The sequence below is a fragment of the Alternaria ventricosa genome (assembly GCF_023758065.1).
Source record: "Alternaria ventricosa strain BMP 2768 chromosome Unknown scaffold_10, whole genome shotgun sequence".
In the NCBI taxonomy this organism is placed as follows: Eukaryota; Fungi; Ascomycota; class Dothideomycetes; order Pleosporales; family Pleosporaceae; genus Alternaria; species Alternaria ventricosa.
In genome coordinates this window covers 842268-862639 of record NW_026055690.1, presented here as the reverse complement: position 1 = coordinate 862639, position 20372 = coordinate 842268, and the positions used below count along the sequence as shown (strand labels likewise).

The following is a 20372-nucleotide window of genomic DNA, read 5'->3' as shown; positions in this document are numbered from 1 at the left end:
CATTCATCCATATCCCTGCCCTTCATACCCACCACTAGCCCATCTCCTTCCTTGTACCTCACCCTGACCCTGCGCATTGCTGAACGTAGTTGTACTCGAGTTCGGCGTATCCCAGGGTGCATACTGGCTACCTGTATTCGTATACTGACTGCTCGGCCTCGAAGCCGGAGAAGAAGCTGCACTTGTATGCGAATAAGGCATGTATGATTGCTGTGCTGGAGGGAGCGGCGGCGATGTATACGGCAAGTACTGTTGCTGGGGTGCCTGCGATGGACCTGGATACATCCACGGTTGCGCCTGATTGAACTGCTGTGACTGCCGATGTGGAAGTGGCGGTGGGTATGATTGATTTATAGCACTAGGGTTATTGACCTGTGGTGTAATTTGAGGTGATCCATACTGTGGTGAAGATGCTGTCTGATGACCTTGAGCAGCGTAGTCGCGTTCTGAGATCGATCGGTCTAGCGGTGGTGTGGGCTTTGAGTAGCTTGACTGCCGCTGCTGGTGGTACCGATTGACTGCTTCCAGATTTGCGACTGACTTGCGATTCACAGCCTTGCTGTTTCTCTTGAGTCCGTGGTCTGCACTACCCTTTCTCATCGTCGTGCTGTCAAGCTGCGAAACACTAGCTATCGATCCAATCGAGCTGTGTCTTTGTGATGGCAAGGAAGAGGCCGAGTCTTGCCGTTGTCGGTCATCGATGGACGATCGCATTCGTTCGGACGATAATGGCGGAGATTGGACTTTGCCTGCAGCAGGTCCAGAAGCCGGATTGCTTGCGTACGAGGAGAATGGAACCTCTGGCGCTGGTTGAGCATGTTGAACCGGCGCAGCGTCTATCATTCCTGATCTGAGGTGGAAAGGCATACTCCAGGTTTCCTGAGAGTGCTGACTATGCGGCGGTATAACTTCCTTTTCATCGCTGTGTGTGGTTGATTCGCGCACTGCTTGCGAGGGTAATGGTGGTACTGGACGACGACGGTTTATCCCAACGCTGAGGCTTGGCGGAATCTCCTGATGCTTCACGGTCCTAAACCGCTTCACTGTTGGGTTGCGTTTGCAGCGATCCTGTGCCTCTCTCAACAGTTTTCGTATCTTGGCCTCTTCCGGCAACTCTTCTTCCAGTTCCACGTCGGTGACACTGCCTGCATCGGTCTGTCCGGCCACGGAGATGTCGTCACCTTCCCATTCGTCATCATCAGTCTCTTCCTCCTCTTCATCATCGGAATCTTCTTCCTCGTCCTCATCATCGTCATCATCCAGATCGGAATTTTCATCCTCTTCTTCCGATATATCAAGTGCTTCGGTTGCAGACCCTCGATTCGGATGTCGTGCGTAGACATTGGCGCCAGCCTTCAGTAAAACGTCGACACAAGCTGATTGACGATAAGCGCAAGCTTCAACGAACGCTTCATCCAAGAGGTGATCCGGAGGTTTCATCGCGAGAAACTTGTCCAGAATAGTCTTGTTACCTCGTATGGCAGCCGCGGAGATAGCACTTCGGTACATTCCGCCCTGAACCCGAAAGTCTGCTCCAGCATCAAGTAGCTTGACAACCACCTCCATGCGGTTGAAGTATGAGGCGGCTACGAGAGCGGTATGATATTTGCCATCGTGATGATTAACGAGTTCGATGGCCCGGTCGAGAAGTTCCTCAATGATGGCCATATCGGCTTTCATCGCTGCTGTTTGTAGGGCATCGCCATACTTCCCCCCCTTTGCATGTACATCGGCCCCATGTTCTATCAGCAACCGCATAATTTCCAAGTCGTTCCCGTAAGCTGCAGCAGCTACAGTGGAGCCAAGTATGCCTCCTAGCGCTGAAGCATTGGCACCGTTGTCGAGTAAGCGCTGCACGACAGGTAAGACGCCAGACTGAGCGGCAGCCAGGATAGGGAAGCCATGTAGGCCACCACTAGCGTTCACATCGGCGTGATGTTTGATGAGAAGCTTTACAAGCTTATCGAACCCGCCGGCAGCGGCTGCAGAGAGTGCACCGCCAAATTTTCCATTCGCTGGCCGGATGTTGACAGCCGCACCATGCTGTAACAGCTCTTTGACGATATCGAATGAGCCAGCAGCACAAGCGGCCTGTAGAGCCGAACCATACTCGCCGGATATGGGCTCCGTGATGCTAATGTCGGCACCGGCTTTCAGTAGGACTTGGACACTTTCCATATCCTCGGCCCATGCAGCAGCTTGCAGCGGCGTTCCATATGGCCCACCAACAGCGTTGACATCCGCGCCAGCTTGGAGCAATACCTCGCAACATTCCTCATCGCCTTCGCCCCTGTGTAGAAATTAGTCTCTTTGAACATGATTAGGGCTGCTTGAACTTACGCTGCGGCGTGGAGTGCTGTACCGTACTTGTCGCTTGAAATGTGCACGTCGGCGTTATGAGAGAGGAGAAATCTCAGCCCATCTGCATCGCATGAGTCGGCGCAGTTGATCAAAGCTGTTGTACCTCTAGCGCAGGCTGCATCGATGTCGTTGACGTTCTGCAAGAGGAGCTCCAGATTTTCAGTGAGCAATGTAGATGCTGCCAATGAAATCACTGGCCAATTATCCTCTCCTCCGCGTACGTTGACATTAGCACCATGTTCAAACAGAATCTTGGTTGCAGTGCTGTCGCCTTGCTCTACCGCAGCAACAATGGCATACGAGAAGTGCCCTCCAAATGCGTTCACATCAGCTCCTTCTTCGATAAGAAGGCGAATGGTGTCTTCATCGCCAGTATGAACAGCAGCTTGCAGCTCGGTGCCGTAATAACCAATTGGTTCAGTGTTGAGCTCGGCTCCGCGCTCAAGTAGCAGTCGAACGTTGTCGGCATCACCATGCCATGCAGCGGCCTGGATGCATGTGCCGTAATCTCCACCGCGTTTGTTGACGTTCGCGCCTTTATCAAGAAGAGCCTTCATGATGTCTGCTGTACCGTCGTATGCACTGGCGGCTAACGCAAAGCCATACGTAGGCCCTTCCGTATCTGGGTTGGCGCCAAAGTCGAGAAGCAGCTTCACGGTCTCCAGATGCTCGTTGTCGGTAGCCTGATACAGGGCCTCGTCTAGCTGCGTTTGATCGATTCCCTTTGGATGAAGTAACTTGAGCACTTCCGTTCTACCGTAGAAGGCGGCCAAAGAAAACGCTCTCTGGTACCTGATGATGCACGACGGTACTTTGGATTCTTTTTCCAGAACGGCCTTGACAATGGCATCGTAGCCCCGTTGCGCAGCAGCTTGCAATGCCTGTTCGAGCACGAGAACGCGCTCCTCTTTCTCGAGCAAGATCTCGAAGACTTCCAGATGGTTGTAGGTAGCAGCTGCGTTCAAGAAGCTTCCATAGGTCTTCATCGGTCGGCTCAGATTCCACGACTGTGACAAGAGGTGACGGACAACATCAGCATGTCCACGACGGGCGGCGGCACCAAGTGCAGACCCGTAGAAGTACTCTTCGTTGGGGTCAATACTAGCGCCTCTCTCGATCAATAGGCGAACAGCTTCAGTATTGCCTGAGAATGCGGCCACATTCAGCGCTCTTCGGCCAGGGCCACCAATGACGTTGACATCGGCGTTGCGGTCGAGCAGAAGCTTCACGACGCGATTTTCGAGGTTGCCCGCAGCCGCGTAAAGCGCTGTTCCATGGTCTGACGACGAGGCGTTCACATCGGCCTCGCGGTCGAGTAAAGTGCTGACAACATCGTAGTGGCCGTTCCTTGACGCAGCATGCAGCGCCGTAGGGTTGGCGCTGCTGCTCGAAAAGTCAATGTCAGCACCTGCTCCCAGTAGCGCATTGACAATCTCTCCACAGCCACCATCGCATGCGTAATACAGAGGCTGGAAACCCAGTGAGTCTTGTAAGTGGACATCCACCGTCTCCCTGTGGCTCAGGATGTGGTCGACTAAAGCAGGGAACTCGAGGATTACGGCGACATGGAGTGGCGATACGTCTTTTTGATCTGTCATGTTGTGAACTTCTTCTATGGTCTTCCACCATCTTTGACGAGCGTCAGAGGCTTCTTGCCAGAACGAGTGGTCGAAGTCAATCTCTTCGAGCACATCCGGTGGTGCTCGCTTCGCATGTTCCACCCAGTACCGAACAGGATATCGTAGATCAACGTCTAGCAGACCTTCGTCTTGATTTTCTTCTCCAACCGAGGATGAATCAGCCTCGTCTTCTTCTTCGTCTTCATCGTCTTCGTCCTGTTGGTCATTTTCGTCCTGTTCGCTTTGTTGGCTGGCGCTATCGTGTACTGACTTGCTGTCGGCTTCGGTCGTATCGGTCGCCTCCTCTGCTTCGACCTCAAGATCCTCCGCTGGCTCTTCTTCCTCTTTTTCTTCCTCTTGATCTTCGTTTTCGTCCTCTAGCTCGTGTTCTGCAATGTCTTGATGTTTGACGGCGTCGTATATATACTCCAACGAACGCAACGCGATGATGCCATGCTGAACATCGTCGAGATCCAGAGATAAGTCGTTCTTTGCATACTGTCGGAGATGTTCCTGTGCGGAGATATCAATCCATTCGACAGTGCTGTTATCCAGATCCCAGTCGTTACCTCTCAAGGTGAAGAATGCACCACAGCGAACTATGTATGCTTTCAGCTTGTCCACATCGTTGCGATGTTGCTGAGGTAGCTCGGCCATGATCGCAAGCTCGCGCATGGTGGGCGCTACATACGCCGAGATTCTGCAACGCAATATCTCTTTCGTGTATTCATGGCCCTCCGCTTGTGGATTTAGGACGCGCTTTCGCACGTGCTCAAACATGTCGGTCAGACCATACGGAAATGACTCCAACAGTCTTCGGATCTGTGCGTGCTGTGTAGATCCGGGGACCCACGCATTCTTGACTTCTTGTACGACTAGACTAACGTAGATCCAGTTGTCTTCCGCGCGCGAGTAGATGTGGCGCTTCACGAAATATGCCAAAGACCTTGGAAGATCCAGCTCGTCGACGCTGTTTGATATGTGCGCTTTGAGGTCGTCACTAATCTGCGCAGAGTTCTCTGCGTCGCTCAGATTGATCTCCAACGATCGCGGTCTCAAGCATTTCTCGATGTTCGGGCGCCCGCTGCGATTGAGAAGCAGCCATCTAACGGGTTGACACTCCTCTTCATCGTTTGTCGTACCCTCGGTCTCTAGCGTCTCTGACATGTACCGCAAGAATTGTTCCAACGATTCTTCCGCAAGCTGCTCCACACCATACACCACGATGTAGATCTTAGTGTTAGGCAGATCCCGCGCCATCTTATGTAGTGCTATCCATAAAGCAGGCACCTTGAGTATCTCTTCAGTGTCAAAGCTTTGCTTTCCAGCGTCTTTGCTGCTCCGAGAATCTGAAAGCAGGTGTCGGGCAAGATCTTGGTCCATGTCGATCATCTGGCGGACAGCCATTTGCAGAAGACCTTTCAGCGATCGTCGCATCGTGTCACCCTGGTCGCAAAAGAACGATATGATCATAGAGTTGTTTGCTTGTGCATTTCGGAGAAGTTCAAGAGCAGAAGATGCGATCGCACCTTGGCCCGTACCAGCCTTTCCATGGATCCAAAGGATGGGACTTGCGTTCGAGTTCTTCCAGGTCTGAAAGTTTTCGATTTCCAACACTGATGATGACTTCGTGCCCTTCGCTCCTGTGTAGGTGCCCTTTACGGCGGCTTCTACGTCGGCGAATCCTTTGCCGAGCGCATCCATCATGCTGTGGTAGGTGCGATCATCGACTTGAGATTGTCGAAGCATGTTCTGACGCGTCTTAATGATGCTATCCGCCTTGTTGGCTGTCTCACGGATCTCATCAGAGACGGAAGTGAAGTTACCATCCTTTGGCCCAGGGAACTTGTTGAGTTGGAAATGATCCGACATGAGAGAGATGCTGTCGAATGATTCGATTGTTGCCGAAGATTGGTCAACAATGCGCTCTTTGCTTTTCAGCCATGTGATTCCTTTCACGAGATAGTTGACCAAATCGCTATCGTTCTCTTCCCAGAAGCAAAGTAGCCGAAACTGAGCTTCTCGCGCCATATAAGAGAACTCGGAGAGTAGACTGCGCAAGATCTCCGAGTCTTTTTCTAAGACCTTGAGTAGACTAGACGGCGTACCCCAGCCGGCGACTTCAGCCATGGATGCTAGAACCATTGCCTTGGACTGGCTTGACGTGCCGTGAAAAGGTGTACCGAGGAAGAAGCATCCAGCGATCCAAGGATACACGTTGGGAAATTCTGTTTGGCGCGATCTTGACATGAGCAGGGCCTTCTCGAGAATGATGCCCCCAAGACAATGTGAGATGAAGATGATGGGCGTTTTGGTTTGGTTCTCCAATACATTGTTAGCATGTAGTCATCACGAGTACGTACTAACTCACCACTCGTGACCTATCGAGGCTATGTAGTAGTTTGTTCGCGACATTGTCGATGCGTTCGTCGACCGATCCTTTTCCGAACCACTGCGACTGATACTGGAAAACGCTAATCTTGGCATGTGGAATCTTCTTCGGGAGCATATTGGCATCGCGAAGCCAATGCACTTTGCTCTTCTTCCATGTATATTCGGGGTCCGCTCCCAAGCCTGGAATGGCGATGATCCTCGAAGTTATTAGCTTTTGATTCTCGCGTTGGACTTCCAGCCACCTACTCGATTTTGGCCGAGAACTTTGACGTTGTCTGCTCATCACTAGGGTAGACAACGTTCAGTCCGGGGTTGAAAGACTGTGCTTGTAAACATGTAGAAAACCGAGTGTGAGCAGAACACTAACCTGTGCATCGAACTTCGAATGCTGGACCTTGGTGGCCGAAGCCATCGCGAATCGTGGTGCTGTAGCAAACCCGCGCTGCAAACTGGCAACTAAAGGCTACAGCGTAATGTTAAAACCATCTCGTGAGGTATGCGCTCTAAGTTTGGAGAGCGCCGCGTTTTCGCTGATGGCTTCACCCCCTGCATGTGGATTTCCTTGGAGACTTTGGGGGCCGCTTATGTTGGGGGCCAAATTACCGAAAAGGGTAAGACGCGTGAGATGGCGCGCAGCCGCTTGATCACAACTGTATTGATTGCCGAGTATCGATCGTCTGGCGCTGTTCGTGATGGCGCGAGACCGGGGTAGAGGCTCGCCAGTACGCTGGGCGACGAACTCCAGCTCTCTCTTGCTGTCGCATTCCCCTCCGGCGAGAACCGTGTTCTTCGTACAATGATTGACTGCTGCGAGGTCAGTAGCAGCCCTGTGAGCATCCGATAACATGCTAATACCGTGTAGCAAACGATGAAATACCCAGTGCCGTTCCGCACGGCTCTGCTAAAGACTGAGAGCTCGGATGGTAGTTCAGGGCCAGAGGTTCCGTTGCTGCCAGCAACATACCGGAGAAATTATAAAATTGAGCCCGTCAGCAACAACATCGGCGCGTTCTTGGATATCGAGCTGAATGTCCGCCGACTGAACGAAGTCCACAAATGGCTATGGCTTGTGGGCCTTCCAAGCGCGCCGCGACCTCTTCATTACCAAGTGGTCAAGAAACGGGAAATTGTGGTGACGGAACAGTTGGATCTGCATCTTGTTTGGTCATCAGCGCCTTCGTCGTCGATTCTCCTCAAACCGCTGCCTCGCTTCCTTCTCTGCCCAAACTTCTGGGTCACGGAGATCTGCCCACGTCGGCACCTGTACGAGACGGCACTGGGCTTCATGCTGTCGTATGTCGCGCTCATCGAAAGGGAGGTTGACTACAATCTAGCCATCAACCACGGCCTCATCCCTAAGGAGGTCACTTGGTCTGGGTGGCTGGCGCTCGTTGGCGAGGTCGTCTGCACCTCGGTACAGACGCATACCATCGATGCGTCGGCTGCATCGTCTGTAAGCTTGTTGGAGGACCGCCCTCGCGTCAACCAACGCTTCAACTACGGCGAATTGCGACTCGGGCGGCTGAACTGGGTATATCGCTTGACCATGGGCGAGTTGCGCGGGTACCTAAGCGGCTGCACCACGTATGGAGCCTTCATGCGTGACAACGTCAACAGTCTCATCACGCTATTCGCATACACTACCATCGTGCTCTCCGCGATGCAGGTTGGGCTTTCGATAGAGCCTCTCGCAAACGACTACTCGTTCGGCATGGCGTCGTACGTCTTCTCCCTCTTTTCCATCCTGGCTCCACTCGCATGCATTATCGCTATTCTTGGCGTTATAGCCTTGATGTTTGTCGTGAATCTGGCGCGCACGCTGAGGATTCGAGGGCAGAAGCGGCGTCAAGGTGTGAAGGTGTGAAAGCTCGACGCGACACGCGCCTGCCTGCTGGGAACGATGACGCGCCGCGGGCCGCCAGCCAGGGAAGCGACAGCCCAAACATCCCCACCAACCCTCACCAGCCCCCCGTACCATCAACACCCATCCACCCCACCAAAGATACCGGATGGAATCCCAGGTCGTGAAAGCTCTTAGCCGTCTGTAGTAGCTAGGCACCTATGCCAGGCACCGACTGCTTGCATCAGTAACCAGATGTGGGCCCACAGACGACACAACGTATCGCGACAACGTCCGAGGTCATCCACGCCTCACGGACATCAGTAGCGAGATCTCACATCGTGCACGAGCACAAAGATGAGAACAAAATGCCAGTAGTATAGCCATCCATAGTGTGGGTCATGAGCGAGATTCATCCGATCGCAGCACACGGTCCTACCCAGGTACGGACGGACTAGAATAGACGCGGTAGTAGTGGTACTTAGGTACAGTATTACACAGCATCGTCTGTGACATCAAACGTCGTTATGACAGAGTTCTGGTCGTCCCCAGCGCATTCATTCCAATCGTACTTCAATACAAGCCCACATTTGCATCGCTTGCCAGTTCAGACTCGTCGCGAATCCCTCTCTGATACCTCTGAAGCTACGTATCGATTGTTCATTCCGCTAAGCCTGCTGAACTGCAAAGAGCGAAGGAAGTAGTCCGTTAGTCAAGGCTCGGTGTAAGCACCTGCCGAGGAAGCTTTTATCCCGACACTTGACCTATTCCGATTCCTAGCGCTGACACTACGCCCTACATGACCGACACGGCCAGCAATCTCGAATGTCCATCTCTAACATCATATTTTTCGACGAAATCGCCTCAAGGCACGACATCATGAGCGACGAACCAGTAGAGCTCACCAACCTTGCAGCGTCCAAGATTGACACCCCACCAGAGGATGCTACACCACCCGTTCAATACCCGCGTGGTATCCGCTTGGCTTTGATAACTGTCGGCCTCGCCCTCTCCATCTTTCTCGCTGCTTTGGATTCAACAATCATCGCTACCGCAATCCCAAGCATCACCACGCAATTCCGTAGCATCAGCAGCCTGGCCTGGTATGGCTCGTCCTACGCAATCACCAACACCGCATTCCAATCCGCGTGGGGCAAAGCCTATCAGTACTTCAGCCTCAAAGCCACCTTCATGTCTGCAATTGCAGTGTTTGAAATTGGCAATGTGATATGCGCCACAGCACCAACGAGCGAGGTTTTGATCTTCGGGAGGATCGTGTCCGGCATGGGCGGTGGCGGAGTTATGACGGGTGCGTTCATCATCGTCGCAATGACAGCTGGGCCACAATATAGGGCCGCCTATATGGGTGTGTTCGGTGTGACTTTTGGGTCTGCAAGCGTCGTAGGACCGCTACTAGGTGGCGTTCTAACAGACGGCCCTGGATGGCGATATTGCTTTTGGTACGTGATCCCGCTTTGTGTTGAAGCCGCTTTGCCGCCTACAATACACTCTCCACCAAATGTTTTTCATATGAATGGAAACCAGGGAGGCATTATAAGGTCAAGGTCGGTATGCTGACACTAAACAGGATCAGTTTACCGATCGGCTTCGCTGCCGCGCTCACGATGTTCCTCTGCTTCCATGACCCAGGAAAGCCCAAGGATGTACCTCTCCGCGAGAAGCTCTTGAACCTGGATCTTAACGGCGCCATCTTGCTATCCGGATGCTTCTCTTGCTTCATCCTAGCCACGCACTGGATTGGCATCATGCCTCCGACTAGTGCTCGTATCATTGGCAGCTTCATCGGTTTCGTGGGCCTTTTCATCTGCTTTGCGATCAACGAACGCTATATGGGGAGCTGCGCGATGGTACAAGCCCGCGTGTTCAAGAACAAACTGGTCTTCGCCAATCTACTATATGCTTCCTTCATCGCGGGCGCCTTCTTTCCGCTCATGTATACACTGCCGATCCAGTTCCAAGCCGTCAACAACAACACGGCTTCGCAAAGTGGAGTGCGACTTATTCCACTCGTTATGGGCGTCTCACTCTTCACCATGATATCTAATGGAACGCTCACCTTCTGGCGCCACTACAAGCCCTTTTTCTTGGTGGGAGCAATCTTGGCTGTAGCTGGAAACATAAAGATACACTCCTTAGATGCCAGCACACCGACCAGAGACTGGGTCGGCTTCGAGCTCTTGACAGCCACGGGTGTGGGCCTCGCTCTGCAGATTCCGATGATCGCCAATCAAGCTCTTGTCTCTGCTGACGACCTGGCCGCTGTAACATCGATGTCGCTCTTCATGGAAAATACTGGTACCGTATTCTCAGTCGCATCGAGTGAAGCGGCATTCACGAACGGACTGCTTTCAAGCCTCGCCCGTAACTTGCCTCAACTCGACGCGAAAGAGATAATGGATGCTGGCGCAACGCAGATCCGCGGGCTTTTCTCGGGTAACGAGCTCGACCAGGTGTTGAAAGGTTACCTGGATGGTTGTAAGACAAGTCATATCATTCCCGTGACTTGTGGTGCGATTTGTGCGGCAATCAGCTTGTCGAACGCTGTGCCGGCAACCTTTCAAGGGATAAAGAAGCGGCTTGGGAAAAGCCATGATCGATGATCGCTGGGATGATATGGAGAAGGAAGCTTCAACACCTTGATAATGTTTCAACAGGAAGACCAGGACTCAACGGTCCGAGGTTAGTGGAGCTCAACGCCCGCGCCGCGATTCGACGTGTTATCACGCCTAGTACGGTCTTTCAACAGAGCCCGGCGTGTCAGGTCAAAGTCGACATGATGGAGTTGGAGAAAACACACCGGCATTTGCGCCGTGCTTATGTGCTGCAGTGCATTGATCGTCCTGGGCCAGCTGCCGGTGCAATAGCGGCGGGACGCGTTCCGCTTGAACTATATTGTTGATATGCAACCATAGCCTATCGGTACATCAGGCGCTCCAAGTGTCTCGCGTTATTGCTCGATGACTTTCACGTTGTTCGCGAATCGTGAAGTAACCCACGTCGGATGAGATGTGCGCGTGGGTGAAGCACGCGTGACGTAGCATGAGCTGCTAACCGAATCGGGCATAGCCTCTCTGTCACGAGCCATGGACGCCCGTGCGCAGCGGCGACTCAGCCATCGCCGCGCTTATCATAACAGTCCCGTCTCTCGCCCTGTTGTCTCTTCTGCAATGTCCACAAATCATGCCATCGAACTCATCGACTCTTAATCATCGGAGCAGGCCCTCTACCATTCTCTTCGCCGTTGGCGTCTTCGCGCAGGTCGCGTTGCTTGCCTGCATCTTCTGGACTTACACTAGCTATGGCAACCCCCGTGAGCCGACCGCCTTAGCGGAAACAACAACCAAGACATCACCAAGACCCAACGGCTTCACTCTGCGCCACCTCTTAGATCACGGCGCTGGGCAACCTGGACCACGAGCACGAAGGTTCGATGTGACTCCAGAGCGATTCGCCGTTGCTGGTGTCGACTCCCGCATCGGGCCCTTCACAATCAAGACGGCACCAGTCAAGATAGAAAGACCCGCGCTACGTGGCTACGATGCACAGATCCCCATGTCGTCCATGTGGATCGCCGAGGATATACCGGGTCCGGATGTCACGGACAAGAACACGGTTATCAGTTTCGCAAACATGTCCGAGGATGCTTACAAAGTCGGCCCTGACGACGCGGGATGGATGGACGTTGATGGGCATTACAACTCATCGGTTCCTTTCGGCTGGGATGACAGCGGCATCCGAGGTCATGTGTTCAGCGACGACACTAACTCCACCATCATCCTGGCGGTAAAGGGAACGACAGTAGCGATGTTTGAAGGCGACGGGACGTCCGTGCACGACAAAGAAAACGACAATCTGTACGGTTCTTGCTGTTGCGGCCAGGGCGGCACATATCTTTGGCGCAAAGTATGCGACTGCCAGACTGGAACTTACAGCTGCGACGAGCAGTGCGTCAAAAACGAGTTACGTAAGCCGAACAGGTACTATGCCGCGACTGTCGAGCTGTATCAAGAGGTCACCAAGATCTATCCGAATGCGCACATTATGACGACAGGACACAGTCTAGGAGGCGTCCTCGCTTCTCTAATCGGCTTGCAACACGGTATCCCTGCGGTAACGTTTGAAGCCTACCCACAGGCTTTGGCAGCTAAGCGCTTAGGACTACCAGCTGCCGGCGACGTTGCTCCACTTAGGAAGAACACAGGTGGCTTCCATTTCGGGCATACCGCTGACCCTGTGTACATGGGAACTTGCAACGGTGCTACGAGCTTTTGCTCTATCGGCGGGTACGCCTTCGAAACGCTTTGCCATACCGGAAAGAAATGTGCATACGATGTGGTCAAAGATTGGGGCTGGAGACAGAACACACAGACCCATAGCCTGAGGTACGCCATCGACAATGTGTACATGAAGTATGACGAGGCAGCAACATGCCAAGAAGAGGATGTTGGTTGTGTCGATTGCTACCTATGGAAGTTCGAGAACGGGACAAAAACCACGACAACGAGCACTTCAACAACACCAACAAGTACCACATCATCGAGGACGCGCACGGAGACATGTAAGACGCCTGGATGGTGGGGATGTCGAGATGAGACTACTACGATGGTATCAACGACATCGACCAGCGTATCAAGTACTGCAACCAGCACAAGTACAAGTACCTGTCAAACAGTGAGTTCTATAACCCATAACCGTGCGTACATGACTGACTTCTCGAAGCCCGGATGGTTCGGTTGCAAAGACAAGACGACAGCTACCGGTCCTATTACGACTGCTACGACCACTACTACATCAGCTGCACCAACAACTACATGCACCTCGAAGGGCTGGTTTGGCAGGTGTTATGATGACGTTCCTGCGACAACCACCCCGGCTATGCAAGCTCATGCCTATTGGCGGACTGCGGCCACTGCGACGCAGACAGCTCCTTAGACTTTCGGAATCTTGCAAACATTGTGCGGTTGTCTTCCAGTAGCATGGTATACCTAGTTAGAACAACCAATCAATCGTCTTTGGCGCTGCTTATCCGGCGAAGACACCTTGTAGCATAAGTCGTGAGGTCCCGCCATCATGTGATGGAGCGAAGGATCAGTAACGTTTAGGCTAAACCCGATCCATGAGAGTCACCTTCGTATCTCTAGGCAGCCATGATCCAGCGTGTTCAAAAGAAAACGTCTATAGCACAGATTGGCTGTCAAATAAGCGTTCTCAGCCTTGAACAAAATGCTTGACTTTGACTTCCACCTAACGACACCTCGTCTTTTCATATCCCACCTTGACCCTGAGAACGATGCTCATTGCGATTTCGCATACGAGCTAGTGTTTAGCCCAGGCATCACTGAACAAAGACCCGCAGTCGACGTTGAGGAAGAAAAGAGCGCGTCCCCTCGCGATGTTGGGAAGAAGTTCATCGCAAAGGATGTTGAAAGGATGGAGCAAACAGGCTATGGTCGCTACCTGGTTTCGCTCAGACAAAACTCAGCTTTGAGCATCAACTCACCACATGAAGGTGAAGACGTCCCTTTCTCAAAGAGACGACTAACGCCAATTGGCATCGTTTCCATGCAACTCGCGCGCTTCCCGTCCGAACCGTCCGCACCAACAATCCCAGATGTCGGGTTCACTTCCCTGCCCCGGTATTTCGGGAACGGGTACGCTACTGAAGCTGCAGCGGGTCTGATGGAGTACTTCACAGATGAGAAAGGACACAAGGAGTTTTGCGGCTTTTGTAAACCGGAGAATACAGCAAGCGCAAACGTTTTGAAGAGGCTGGGATTCGAGGAGAGAGGTCTTAGAGAGATAGACGGGGTTGTCAAGGGCGAGGTCTTGAGCGCGCTGGTATGGACAATTGGCGTCGGACATGAGAAGGGTGCGCTTGAGAAGCGAGGCTTGCAACGCGTTGAGAAGCGCTCTTGGAAGTTATGGCGTTGAAGGCAGTCACATATCTCTTCGCGAGGTTATCAGCCGGCATGACAATGCTATACATTTTGCTCAATCTAACTGTGTTTGTGTTGAAAGAACTATCCGATGAGCGTATTGAAGATGCTGAACAGAAGATCGGAACGAGTCCGCGCGATGACGTCTGTGCATCGGTCTAATATTTAGTGCCATACAAGCCCGTCTTCAGCCGAAACCTGCATCCGTCCGATGCTTCAGCTTCATCGGATGTTCCGTCGTGCGTTTCCTTTCACCACAGAGTGCAGCCGCGCGCCTTGGTAGCCGATTGCTAACTATTTGCACTCAGCTGACGCGACCTTATTCCACGAAATGTCAACACCAGATGGACTGGCAACGAGGCGTCCGGAGAAGCGGCGCAGACTTGAGCGCGTCGCAGCGGCCTGCGATCTGTGCAAGAAAAGAAAGGTAAAGTGCGACGGCGAGCAGCCATGCGCCTATTGCACTCGAAAGGATCGCGCGGCTACTTGCACGTTCAGCGGTCCCCATGCACGCCCACAAGCGCATTCTGCCGGTCACACTCCCCTTCACGGTGTCCGTTCCGACGATATCCACCGTCATCACCCCCGTTCAACAGGCCATACACCTAATAATCGCGAGCGAGATGAACAGGACGACGCTGTGCGACAAAGACTTGATCGTGAAGCTGCCGAGGACGGAACATCACTCTCGCCAACGTTAAGCAGAGATGATCAACAAGGCGATACAGTGGTGCCTCTGGAAGGTCGCATCCTCCGTGACGCCCAGGGAAAATCTATCTTCATTGGAGACTGTGCCCCGCTGTCGTTCCTGCAGACAGTCAGGCACCTCATCACATCCGAGGTGGACCCAAGAGCTACCGTCCAAGCCACCCGCGACCCCATCATCGAGATCGCTCGGCCTGAGTCAGCGGGTCAGCCCTCATGTCCTCCAATTGATGTGCGTCAAGTTGACGCACTAGTCGATGAGTTTATGGCTGCAAGTAGTGGTCTCGTTCAACTCTTCCAGCGAGAGGATCTCGCTCCCGAGCTGAAAGCATGGGCAAGCAGCAGAACTTCGAGCTCAGACGATGCTGCTGCTGCTGTCTTCTACTTGGTCCTTGCGATCGGCGCCCAAGAAAGATTCGAGGAAAAGGCAGAAGCCTGGTTCAACACTGCCCGGGATGTGCTTTTGAAGCATATGTGCAGCAGCATGAATGTTTCGACTGTTCAAGGCTTTGCCCTCGTGGCGATCTACATGTTGCGAGCGTCTCAACCAAATGGAGCCTACTTGTACTTCTGTATGCAGACGAGAGAACGAAGTGAGATTCTACGATTCGCTAACGCGCCTCAGCTTTGGCCGCCCGCGCAGCATACGCAATTGGCATCCACCGGACGGAAGTGAACGCATCCTTTGGTGAAACCATTAAGCTGGTGCGAGACCGAATTTGGAAGAGCATTCGCGTTACCGATCAACTAATCAGGTAAGACGCGATCCCTACTATTCCCACCTCGATAGCTGCACGAAGCTGCGGAGTCTTTACAGCTTTTTGATAGCATCTGCTAATATCTGCTTCTTCATGTAGCAACGCATTGGGTCGGCCTCCGTCCACATCAGATGTTGACTGCACCGTCAAATACAACACCTTTGAAGACACCACCGAGACTGATGATGCCAATATACTGGATGCCAGCGTCCAGATCTTCATGATTATCGAGCGTGTCGTCGTTGAAGTGTATTCTCGCAAACGTATATCACTACGCATTGCAGACTACGTCTCGCGACAATTGAAGAGCTGGGCGTCCAAATGGCTGCAGAAGTTATCTCATCTTACGACCAGACCTCATTCTCGAGAAGCCGTGGTTGGCGCGTGCTCCACGCTCTGCTCCTATTACTACGGCATCATGCTACTCACCCGACCTTTCCTCATCTACGAGTTATATGAATACATGGGTGCTCCACTGAAGAGCGGGAGCTCACAAGCTGATCATCAAGAGAAGCGCAAGTACGCAGATGCTGCACTTGATGCTGCGTCGACATTAGTGGACACATTGCTAGTCGTGACGATTACGAAGCAGTTGCCTCGTAAGATGCCACTGATAGTGTAAGCAAACCCACCTTGCCCAACTGAATAGGCTGACATATCAGATCCTGGCTCTTCACGGCTACACTTGTTCTTGCGGTCGGCATCCTTGGGGACTCGGGACTTATGTTAGTGGACAGCTGCAAAGATGCCATCACCTGCATGGACTACTTCGGTCAAGTGGACCCTCATGCGCGGCAATACTCGCAAGTCGCACAATCGCTGCTCAAGATCACCACTGCACATGCTAAGAAGAGAGAGTTGCATTTGCGTCGGAAGAGGAAGCAAGCCTCGTCGGAATTGTTTGGCCTATTGCCAGGAGAGCGTACCAACATTCCACCCCAAGTTGACGAATGCGACGCACAGCTCGGCCACGGGTCGCTGGTCTCCCGAGACTCTGTTCAGCGCAACGTCTCTTCTGCAGCGCCACTCGATTGGACTATATACGATGCCGACTTCTTTGCCATGCCATGGCCGAGTGAGAATGATCAAGGCCTTCAGGATTTCCTCCAGCCAGGCACTCACAACCTTGATGGCGTATCCGTGGCTGATATACCACTATTCCCCATCCACGACCAGCAGATGGGCGGTGACTTCTTTTCTTAAGGTCGAGATGGATGCGATGGAGTCACGAGTAGTTTTGGTCTTCTAGATTTCTCGAAAGGCACTTCAATGCACGACTTTGGTTTCACTAGTCTCGTCTCTTGAAGTTCTCAGGAACGGTATCAGCTTGGTACCCCCTGTCCCAACCAACTCTTGCGTCTTTGGCTTCTCGGTAGCCAGCTCTGTCGAAGCGGAAGCGATATCCCTTCTCTTGGGTCCGGTAGTTGGTTTTCCCATCCGGCTCGGTATGATGATGTATCTCGTCACCAACGCGATGTGTTTGTCGCGGAAGCCGCTGAGCGCCGCGACGGCTTCATTGAAGGCAGTCAGAAGCTCAGCGTTATCTGCATGGCTATCGACGTAGCTTCGGATGTTTGCGATCGCTTGGACGTCGTCAAGAAAGCGGGCATGGGGTCCGGGCATGTACCCTCGCATCTCTGCGTGAAAGCCGCCACTCCTCGAATGGTCGACGGAGAGGACCGCGTCGAAGAACTGCAGCAGCGAAGACTGGCCGTTGGAACCACCACGGTACGCGCGCCATGTACCTTTCCCGTTGCCCTCGTCGTAGAAAACGCCGTTTGGTAGTCCGGCACTCGCCATGTTCATGCTCCCAGCCAGGAAAGGTCGGATGGTGTGGTAGAACATCTGTGGGTCACACCGCTCGTCCATGCGTTCCAGGAGCTGGCCAATGCGTTGCATTCCTTGTCGAAAGTATTGCAGGGCGTGTATGATTGTTGCGGCATCATCAGTCTCGACTGCTTCGATAGCGCCAAGCATGGCCTCGATCAATGGGCCTGCTCTCGCTTCCATGGCGTTCGAAATGATGAAGAACCACGACTCATCATCAGTACCCGTTGCTGTGTGTAGTGCCACCATGTTCTCCGGTTGCGTCAGGTCGGCGTCTTCGTTGAGTGGTGTCCAGTTCCATAGGTTCAAAGCCGCATATGTGGCCACTGGGTGTACCTCAAGATACTCGGCAGTCTTAAGGAATGGCACAGCGATCGCTGGGGGTAGACGCTAGCTTTTTTGTTAGCGACTGGAGGCTCTATGGTAGTGCGAATTCATGCTAACATACCTCTGATGGCTCGGGACCTGCCCATATATAGCCCTGCGCTATTACGGCGAGCATCGAATGTGCTCTCTGCCATTCTGCCTCGCTGGAGAGATGCGACGTATCGAGAACCGGCAATTCATCGACCCATTGCCGTATTTGCTGTGTCTCTATGAGTTTCGGAAGTTGTTCAACGATCTTTTCCCATGGCTGATAGTAGGCATGCAGTAAGCGTCTTAGGGGTGGCTCGGCAGGTAAGAATCCGTTCTTTGAGATGCCGTAATTAGGGAGTGCATCGGGTGATGGGAGGACGGGGATCCTGTGAGGGCTCATTGCGGCGGAAAAGGTAGCGACGGTAAAGTTGCACAGTAATATCGGGAGGGTACGTCCTTCCTTGTAGCGGCGAATTCCTGCTTTATTGCGCTGAAGAGCGAGATCCACACGCACCCACGGTTGCGTTCCGATAGCCTTCCGAGCTCGGAATGACGGAAGCGATGTCGGATGAGAGTCCGACACCCCAATGAAGAAGGTGCAAGCTTAGTTTGATGCAAGCCTCAAGCCTCTTGCTTCGAGACGTAAGTGCCAGATCGTGATGCATATATAGTCCGACGCCGTCTGTTCATCTGCATCCTCATTTTCGTACATCACATTGTATCTCGTTGGTTCCCCAAGACATACCCTTACCGACAGCACATCGCTACAATGGACGCATCTGCCGCAATCCAACAGCTTCGCCAAGGGCAAAAGCCACAGTGGCCAACAAACGCCGAATCAGCAGACTTTGCGCATTCGCTCGACCAACATGCAGACATCCCCAAGACGTTCCGCCCCGAGTTTGTTGTTCCGAGCAAAGCGCAGCTAAAGCGGAAAACCCTGAAAGATGACGCACAAACCGCCAACCCTGCATCAACACCAGACGACGAGGCCATCTACTTCTGCGGCAACTCCTTGGGTCTGCAACCAAAAGCTGTTGGCGAGCACTTGAACGCATACCTGAAGACATGGGGATCCATCGCTGTCGGCGGCCATTTCACCGCCCTCGAGGATTCGCCGCTCACACCGTACCAAGACATGGCTGCCGGCTGCTCAAGGAAGATGGCTGACATCGTCGGCGCATCACCTTCAGAAATCGTCGCGATGAACACATTGACCATCAACCTGCACTTGATGATGGCTGCATTCTACAAGCCGACAGAGAAGAAGCACAAGATCATGTGCGAGTGGCGACCATTCCCCAGCGACTGGTATGCGATCGAGTCGCAAATAGAATGGCACGGTCTTGACCCCAAGAAGTCTATGCTATTGGTCGAGCCGGATGACGGATACATCATGACCACCAAGAACATCCTTAAGCTGATCGACGAGAACGTCGATGAGCTGGCTCTCATTATGCTGCCTGGTATCCAGTACTACAGCGGCCAATTACTCGACATCCCCACCATCACCGCACACGCACGGAAGCACAACATCACCATCGGATGGGATCTAGCGCACGCTGCAGGCAACGCCGAGCTCAAGCTACACGACTGGGATGTCGACTTTGCCTGCTGGTGCACGTACAAGTACATGAACGCCGGTGCCGGTTCCATTGCTGGTGCTTTCATCCACGAGAAGCACGGCAACAACGACCACTACAAGGGACTCAAGGGCTGGTACGGCCACGACAAGTCATCCCGCTTCCTTATGGACAACAAGTTCGTTCCTACACCCGGCGCGCAGGGTTTCCAATGCTCAAACCCATCGATCGTCGATCTCACATGCTTAGCCGGCTCGCTCAGCGTCTTCGAGAAGACTTCCATGGCTGATCTGCGATCACGGTCTCTGCTCCTCACCGCATACGCTGAGCACCTCCTCTCTCAGATCGCGGCGCGCAACATCAAGGACGGCAAATTCCCCTTCGAGATCATCACACCCACAGATCCCCGCTTCCGCGGCGCGCAGCTGAGTGTGCTGCTGCCAGAGGATGTCTTTGACGATGCAAGCGCGGCGCTAGTGGAGAACGGTGTTGTCTGCGACAAGAGGAAACCAGGCATCATTCGTGTTGCGCCAGTACCGATGTACAACACTTTCAGCGATGTTTGGCGGTTTATGCAGATCTTCGAGGAGGCGATACGGGAGAAGGGTCAAGGGCAGGCTCAGGAGCAACAGTCGCAAGGGACGACGGTGGAGGCGAGGTTGTAGATGAGTAATAATTAGTTAGATGTTCTTTTTGCAGCGTCAGATGGTAATGCATCTATGAGGGTTCACGTCATTACTTCAATGTTATTTCGGGAAATTTCGACAGTGATTTCCATTTGGTGTTCAGCTCGATGACCGCATGAATTTATGCGTACATCAGTGTCAGCAACTGACTGACTGAAAAGCTAGACACGTAAATCCCCTTTGGGGTCTGTTGGGTTTGGTGTTAGACTCGTCCTCCACGTGCGCGCGACAAGCACCCTGCGCTAGGCTGTATTCTACACGCGTACCTTCCACGATTCACTTTAC

At 53.0% G+C, this 20372-nt stretch overlaps 5 protein-coding genes across 5 annotated transcripts; 3 read left to right on the top strand and 2 right to left on the bottom strand.

Annotated features, from left to right (window-relative positions):
• Positions 1-127: 127 nt before the first annotated feature.
• On the bottom strand, positions 128-6110 carry J4E93_006368 (uncharacterized protein; the record flags this gene model as incomplete). Its single annotated transcript, XM_049344283.1, has 3 exons — positions 128-315; positions 426-2290; positions 2608-6110. 3 exons carry the CDS (start codon positions 6108-6110, stop codon positions 128-130), a joined length of 5556 nt encoding a protein of 1851 aa, XP_049198718.1.
• Positions 6111-7242: 1132 nt separating this feature from the next.
• On the top strand, positions 7243-8238 carry J4E93_006367 (uncharacterized protein; the record flags this gene model as incomplete). Its single annotated transcript, XM_049344282.1, has 1 exon — positions 7243-8238. One exon carries the CDS (start codon positions 7243-7245, stop codon positions 8236-8238), a length of 996 nt encoding a protein of 331 aa, XP_049198717.1.
• An 801-nt stretch (positions 8239-9039) lies between these two features.
• J4E93_006366 (uncharacterized protein) lies at positions 9040-16837 on the top strand (the record flags this gene model as incomplete). Its single annotated transcript, XM_049344281.1, has 11 exons — positions 9040-9674; positions 9803-10695; positions 10899-10914; positions 11454-12617; positions 12882-12906; positions 12955-12994; positions 13592-14104; positions 14480-15448; positions 15502-15631; positions 15734-16252; positions 16297-16837. The coding sequence occupies 11 exons, from the start codon at positions 9040-9042 to the stop codon at positions 16835-16837; spliced, it is 5445 nt and encodes a 1814-aa protein (XP_049198716.1).
• A 63-nt stretch (positions 16838-16900) lies between these two features.
• On the bottom strand, positions 16901-18218 carry J4E93_006365 (uncharacterized protein; the record flags this gene model as incomplete). Its single annotated transcript, XM_049344280.1, has 2 exons — positions 16901-17851; positions 17910-18218. The coding sequence occupies 2 exons, from the start codon at positions 18216-18218 to the stop codon at positions 16901-16903; spliced, it is 1260 nt and encodes a 419-aa protein (XP_049198715.1).
• Positions 18219-18587: 369 nt separating this feature from the next.
• On the top strand, positions 18588-20066 carry BNA52 (Kynureninase 2; the record flags this gene model as incomplete). The annotated part of the gene is made up of 1 exon (XM_049344279.1): positions 18588-20066. The coding sequence occupies one exon, from the start codon at positions 18588-18590 to the stop codon at positions 20064-20066; it is 1479 nt and encodes a 492-aa protein (XP_049198714.1).
• Between the last annotated feature and the right edge of the window lie 306 nt (positions 20067-20372).